Below are 7,667 nucleotides of genomic sequence, written 5' to 3'. Positions count from 1 at the left end.
GACTTGACCCATCCGTTAGCTTAGCACTTTGATCGTTTAGTTTACTGCTGTTGCTTTCTTCATAACTTATACATGTTCCTATGACTATGAGATTATGCAACTCCCGAATACCGGAGGAACACTTAGTGTGCTATCAAACGTCACAACGTAACTGGGTGACTATAAAGATGCTCTACAAGTATCTCCAATGGTGTTTGTTTAGTTGGCATAGATCGAGATTACGATTTGTCACTCCGTGTATCGGAGAGGTATCTCTGGGCCCTCTCGGTAATGCACATCACTATAAGCCTTGCAAGTAATGTGACTAATGAGTTAGTTACAGGATGTTGCATTACGGAACGAGTAAATAGAATTGCCGGTAACGAGATTGAACTAGGTATTGAGATACCGACGGTTGAATCTCGGGCAAGTAACATACTGATGAGAAAGGGAACAATGTATGTTGTTATGCGGTTTGACCGATAAAGATCTTGGTAGAATATGTAGGAACCAATATGAGCATCCAGGTTCCGCTATTGGTTATTGGCTGGAGATGAGTCTCGGTCATGTCTACATAGTTCTCGAACCCGTAGGGTCCGCATGCTTAACAATCGGTATTATGAGTTTATGTGTTTTGATGTACCGAAGGTAGTTAGGAGTCCTGGATATGATCACGGACATGACGATGAGTCTCGAAATGGTCAAGACATAAAGATCGATATATTGGAAGGCTATGTTTGGACATCGAAATGGTTCCGGGTGAGTTCAGGCATTTACCGGAGTACCGGGGGGTTACCAGAACCCCCTGGGGAGTGTATGGGCCTTAATGGGCCTTAGTGGGAGAGAGGAGGAGGCGGCCTAGGTGGGGGCGCGCCCCCCAATCCAAATCCGAATTGGGGTGGGGGCCAGCCCCTCTTTCCTTCTCCATCTCTTCCCCTTCCTTCTCTCCTACTCCAACAAGGGAAAGGGGGAATCCTACTCCCATCGGGAATAGGACTCCCCCCTTGAGGCACGCCATAGAGGGCCGGCCCTTCCCCTCCTCCACTCCTTTATATACGGCGGAGGGGGGCACCCCATAGACACACAAGTTGATTGCTTAACCGTGTGCGGTGCCCCCCTCCATAGATTTTCACCTTGGTCATATCGTTGTAGTGCTTAGGCGAAGCCCTGCGTCAGTAACTTCATCATCACCATCATCACGTCGTCATGCTGACGAAGCTCTCCCTCGACACTCAGCTGGATCTAGAGTTCATGGGACGTCACCGAGCTGAACATGTGCAAATCGCGGAGGTGTCGTACCTTCGGTGCTAGGATATGTCGGATCATGAAGCCGTATGACTACATCAACCGTGTTGTCATAACGCTTCCGCTTATGGTCTATGAGGGTATGTGTACAACGCTCTTCCCTCTCGTTGCTATGCATCACCTAGATGGATCTTGCGTGTGCGTAGGAAAATTTTGAAATTACCGCGTTCTCCAACAGGGGGGGGGGGGGGCGTCGGGAGGGGGGGATCGCAAGTGCATGTTTTTCAAAGGCCAATCGAAAGTGTAAGTTTCTCTACGGTAGTCACAATTGCAAGTTCTTTGAAGATCGGTCGCGATTGCAAGTTTCTCTAGGGTAGTCGCAATTACAACTTTTCAAAGGAGGCGCAACTACACATTTTCTCTAGGGTAGTTGTAACTACAAGTTTTCGCGAGGGGGGGGGGGGGGTCGGGAGGGCTGGGTAGTTGCTTTTTTTTACCACAAAGCATCATGAGCTAACTTATTCTTTTTAAAATGCACCTAAAAGTTTTTTTTTCACTGTTTTGATTTTTGCCAAGGTGTTGGAAGGACGAGAGAAGGGGTCGGTAGTTATATGGGGATTTTCTTCGTCTTCTTCTTATTTTTGTTTTTCGTCTTAGTTTTTTTCTTTTCATCTTTTTTTTCCCTTTTTTAGTTATACGGGGTTCATCAACAGTTCTTACTGAAACATTGACCCACCATCCACATTCCTCCATCATCATCCCAAAACACAAATGTTACTGTTTCAGGAATTTTTTTGTCTTTTTTTATTGAGAAAATTCCTTATTTGACACTGTCTTAAAATCTTATTCCTTATTTGATACTAGAAAAGTTTTTTTTCCCTATTTGACACTAGTCCTAAATTTTATTCCATATACGACACTTCCGTCCATTTTGAGCCTAAATGACACCTGAAAAGACGATTTTGCCCTTCATGCGATATGTGTGTGCGCGCGTGTGTGCTGTTGCATGTGTGGGTGCACGCGCACATGTGTGCTGCTGCTGCATGTGTGTGTGCATGTGCGCTGCTGCGTGTGTGTTTGCTACTGTGTGTGTACGTGCGCGCGCGTGTGTGTGCGCTGTTGCGTGCCTATGCATGTGCTGCCTGCGTGTGTGTGTGCTGCGAGCGTGTTGCTGCGTGTATGTGTGCGTGCATGTGTGTTGCTGCGTGTGTGCGTGTGTGTGTGCACGTGCGTGTTGTTGCGTGTGTGTGCGCGTGCGTGTGTGTTGGTGCATGTGTATGTGTTGTTGCGTGTGTGCTCCTGCCCTCGCACTGATGCTGCGTGTGTGCGCTATTGCCCCCCACACACATACCACATGAGGGGCAAAAGAGTCTTTTTGGATGTCATTTAGGCTCAAAATGGACGGAAATGTCATATAAGGAATAAAATTTAGAACTTGTGTCAAATAGGAAAGAAATTTTTTTCCAGTGTCAAATAAGGAAGCAGATTTTAAAATAGTGTTAAATAAGGAATTTTTTCTTTTTTGTTTGCCTATTGTTCTCTCTGTGATATTTTCAAGGTCCCAATGCAGTTTTTTTTCTCTGTTACTTTTTTCTTTCTTTTTGTTTTCTCTCCTTTTCTTTTTCTTTTTTTTCTTTTTCTGTTTCGTTTCGTTTAATTTTTATGTTTTTTCATGTTCTCTTTCTTTTTTGAAAAATGTTCATGATTTTCCAAAAATATTTATAAAATTCGACAAATGTTTTTCTTTCTCATAAATTATTCAAAAATCCAAAATGGATAATAAATAATTTGTACTTCAAAATGCTGTGAGTTTCACATTTTGTTTAGAAATTGAAAAAGTTTCTGTTTTTAAATGTTGGTCACTTTTTAAATTTTATTCACAAATTAAAAATGTTATGAATTTCAAAAAATGTTCCCATTTTTTAAAGTCTGTTCATAAATTCAAAATATGTCATTGTTTTCAAATTTTGTTCATAAATTCAAAAAATGAATGCAAGTTTGAGAAATTGCTCACAATAAAAAAACACAATTTTCAAGAAATGTTTGATAAAGTGCTGAAATTGTTCGATCTGTCAGGGTAGATAGTTCTTTAAAGTTTCATGATGTTTATTAATCACCAACTCTATCAGCTCTATTGTGTTGCAACACGCGCTCAGCAGTGATAGAGCTCCCATGTGAGCGGCTTTTTTGACGTGATACAACGTTGCGTCTACCAATGGGCGGGCACATTCCGGGGCTATAGCCTGTGCAACATGCAGAAATTGGCCGCAACGAGTTTCTAGACAAGCCGAAACCCGTAGATAGCAACAATCCACATCAGTGTGAAAGTCCCTACATAATTTTACAACAGACAACACATAATAAAACTTAAATAGTCTAGTTTAAAAAAACTTAAATGGGCTAATGGGGAGAATTACGAGAACCTAGTTTGGGAAACAACCAAAATAGGGCCAAGACAGCTGAGGTAAGGTGAATGATACCAAACTATAACTCATCTAGATGAGTTCTAGGCACTCCCTAAGAAATATTTGAACGAAAACATGTTGATGAACCCCCTTGCGCCTACATCCTCTATCAAACCATGCGTCAAGGTCTATGCCTAAAATATTGCAAAACTCTTAATGACAACAGGATGATCTTTACTCTCGTCGAGCAGTCTCCACTGCGTGCCATATGCGCCTGTGGGGTCGGCCCACAGCTCCCCACCTTATATCTATTTGTAGAGCCATCTCTTCCACACGTTTCTCCCCCCCCCCCCCCCTTTCGTCTTCTCCACCGCGCGCAAGCAGAGGAGAGGACCCCACGATGAGCACCACCACCGCCGCCTACTTCAACCAGAAAACCCTCCAGTAGCCCGGCCTTCCTATTCACCCTCGAATTCGACCCCCTCTGCCAAATCTTCCTTCCCGTGAGGAGTTGCCGTTGCCTGCCCTTTGCCGCCCCGCACGTCGGAGCTCACCAAGGCGATGTTTTTGTTCGTTGATTGTTGCCGACGCTGCAAGCCGGTGATGCAGCAGCTCGCCGACTGTTGCCGGCGCTGCAAGCCGAGGGCGATGCAGCACCTTGTCGACTGTTGCGGCGCTGCAAACGAGATGGCTGAAGGATCATTGGCACTGTGATGCAGCAATCTTCGGTCTTGCGGAAGGTTCGTGATGTGAGCTGGACTACAAGGAGGTGTCCTCGTGGTGCGCGGAGGGTGGCGCCGCCGGCACTACAACGACGAAGCTGCAAGAGTGATCAGTTATGGTGTTGCACTCTATGATATCTCTGTTGTACATGCAGTGTACTTCATTTGCCTTTTTAGCATAACAACCCCATCACTCATCTTTGTACATAACTTTGATGATTGTTAATAGAAAATTACCGTAGAACAATTTTTCTACGGTCAAAGCCTAAAAAAAACTCAACACTCATCTTTATTATTAATCTTGCATTTTTAATACTTCCCCCGATTCATATTAATTGTTGCTAATTTTGTATAACTTTATATTAAAATTGTACTAAATCAACAACAATTAATATGGACGGTAGGGAGTACATTTTTTGATTTCTTTTTGCATCCCGGGTGCAACTGCATCCTCAAGCCAAAACACCTCTTTTTTTTTTTGCGGAAACATAGATATTTATACTGATGTATTTCTTTTGTTCATTTGCATGTACATACATATGTCGGAACATTTATATGATAGTCCGATTACTTGATTCAGAACCATAGTTTTCAATTATCCACGTCCTTCAAGCTGAATAGGGACAAGTACATTTTTTGTCGTCCTTCGTCTATAATAACAATGCTCGATTTCATGTTTCCTTCTATACATAAAAAGTACAACTACACTAATTAGGTTGCAGTTCTGATTACCATGTATACGTGTTGCTGATTCTTCTATTGGGCATGTGATTCCTTTTAAATGTTTCTTGGAAGTCCATATTTTATTCTATTTTCATTCTGATTGTCACATAGTCGCATTTTTTCTCTTAATTCATGATGTATAATTACCGGTTAGGAGAAAATTGCCTGCCAAGTTCGCGTACATTTCGAACACTTCCAATATTAACACGAAAAGTTTTCGGTTTTCTTAGTATTTTCGAATTTTCAAAGTCATTAGCCCGTGCGGACGCCCGGGTTGATGACTAGTATACACAAATTGGTATAGACCACGGGTAATATACCATATTCCATTTTCTAAAAAGCTATGCATAAATATATCAAAGCAAGAGTGATCAATCATGGTATTGCACTCTGTGATGTCTCGGTTGCCCATGCAGCGTACTTCATTTGAATCCTTTTTAGCATAACGACCACATCGCTCATCTTTATCCTATCGCAAGGCGAGTCATTGGAGCAGAGCAAACCAACTTCCAATACCGGCAGAAGGAAGTTACCGTGCAAGTTGCAACTTGAGGAGGAGCCTTGCAGTAGCCGGGCATCAACGACATGGGTCAGCTCTGCGGGAAATGACTGGTAAACCCATCGCCTAAGGCTTAGTTCTCCGACGAACATAGCATCTGTAGGCTTCCTTCCAGTAAAAACTTCAAGGAGCATTATTCCGTAGCTAAACACATCACTCAGTCGTGATGCTTTTCCATATGACCCATACTCTACACAAGCAAAAGATGAACACAGATTTCAACATGACTCATGAGTCTAACAAGAAATGGATATATACATATTAAGCAATATAGCCAATCTTAAGTACCTGGTGACATGTATCCAATTGTACCAGGCATGTTTGAAGAGATCGTTGAGCTATCCTCACATTGTAGTAACCTTGCAATGCCAAAGTCCGCCACATGTGCAGTCATGTCCTCATCAAACAATACATTGCTAGGCTTCAAGTCACAATGCAAAACCACTTCATGGTATCCATGGTGCAGATACTCCATTGCCATCGATACGTCAAGCATAGCGCCTAACCTCTCACGAAACCCGAATTGTCTTGCCCCATCTTCTGAGTGGTGAAGTAGCATGTCTAAGCTGCCGTTGGGCATGTACTGCAACACCAGTGCTATGAAGTCCATGTTATAGCATGTGTTAATTACCCGTATCAGGTTGCGGTGACGCGCCATGCGGAACACACGACATTCCGCTTCAAAGCTCTTAACGCTGTGCTTGGACCGCATATCGAGAACCTTTATTGCAACCACCAAACCGCTGCTCAGTTGGTCCTTAAAAACTTTTCCAAAGCCCCCAGATCCCAACATGTGATCTTCACTAAAATTATCTGTGGCGCGGACAAGATCGACATGAGAGATTAACTGATGGCTTACCGGGTCTTCCAGATCAATAGAAGCTTCGACCTTGCCTTTCTCAAGTTTCTTTCCGATTGATAGGCACCAAGAGTAGAAGCAAAAAGCAGTAGCGCCAAGAGCTATAGTGGCACCCGGGAGTATGATTATCAGCAAACTGGAGGCCATTGGGGTTTCACTTTGTTTGATCTATGTGTCTGTACGTATTTGCCTGAGTGTTGGTTGCTGCATCGGTGGAGCCTGGATGTGCTTATATTGATGGATGGCCCGGGTGAAAAGGAAGCTAGGTAGACAGAAAAGTCATGGTTGGCAGGGATTGCAATTTACGGAGATGCCCCTGATTGAGCCTTGGCTCGGTCAATGCTGGCTGAAAAATACTATGTGGCGGTGTGTATACATACGTAGCTTCGTTCTATCGATGAGCCCCTTCGCAGATGGTCTTTGTAAATTGGTAAATGTTTAGGAACGGCCGGCCGGCCAGCAATTGGGCCGATCGCGCGGGCGTCCTACGAATGGCGCTTTATCCATCGGTTCTCAGGTCTGCCGTCTGCGTTGGGTCGAGGCAACCAATCCATCGTATCGTATGTATAGCAGCCTTCCCTGTCCTCCACACACTGCCCTTTCTCCCCTCAACCTTATCTACAGGGTGAGACAAAACCAGGGCCGTCTCTAGAAATTTGAGGCCCCGCTGCGAATTTTAAGACGAGGCCCTAAAATTAAAAAATGACGTGGGTTGTAGCCTTCTAAATGGATGACGACGACCACTTACAAAAATAGTGGTGGACAACAAATGTTTTTTTAGCATGGCAAAATTTGTAGCATCGATTTAAAAAATATATTTATTTTTTTCAAAAAAGGAGGACTCCCCGGCCTCTGCATCATCAGAATGATGCATATGGCCAATTTTATAAATAAACAAATAAGTTCAATAAGGTCTAAAAGTCTGAAACAAACTAACACGGCAAACTCACAAAGAGCTAAAGAGCCAAAAACACACTAGCCAAAAAAAGGCCACAACCGGCTGGCATAAGCAAGATAGGAAAACTAATTGCCTATCCTATTACATGACCGCCATCCTAATCGGTTAAAGATATCCCGTGCTACCATCTCCCATCGGATAGATTCAGTAACCAAACGCTCCCTGGCCTTCGTCAGAGTGAGTAGCGACCACATACGGATCAACGTAGTGACTCAGA

At 43.5% G+C, this 7,667-nt stretch overlaps 1 protein-coding gene across 2 annotated transcripts; it reads right to left on the bottom strand.

Moving 5' to 3' along the window:
• Nucleotides 1-4,289: 4,289 nt before the first annotated feature.
• Nucleotides 4,290-6,919, bottom strand: LOC125507950 (putative LRR receptor-like serine/threonine-protein kinase At3g47570). 2 transcript variants are annotated; one of them, XM_048672490.2, is made up of 3 exons: nt 5,922-6,919; nt 5,608-5,823; nt 4,290-4,449 (listed from the first exon to the last, which is right to left on the bottom strand). In XM_048672490.2, exons 1-3 carry the CDS (start codon nt 6,637-6,639, stop codon nt 4,436-4,438), a joined length of 948 nt encoding a protein of 315 aa, XP_048528447.1. In that variant the 5' UTR covers nt 6,640-6,919; the 3' UTR covers nt 4,290-4,435. The 2 variants fall into 2 exon arrangements, with proteins under 2 accessions (XP_048528447.1, XP_048528446.1); XM_048672489.2 differs by lacking the exon at nt 4,290-4,449 and having other exon boundaries at nt 5,276-5,823; nt 5,922-6,917.
• Nucleotides 6,920-7,667: the final 748 nt, after the last annotated feature.

This window comes from Triticum urartu, chromosome 5A (genome assembly GCF_056163025.1).
Source record: "Triticum urartu cultivar PI428250 chromosome 5A, HENAU_Tu73, whole genome shotgun sequence".
Taxonomy (NCBI): domain Eukaryota; kingdom Viridiplantae; phylum Streptophyta; class Magnoliopsida; order Poales; family Poaceae; genus Triticum; species Triticum urartu.
This window is presented reverse-complemented; position numbering and strand designations above follow the sequence as displayed.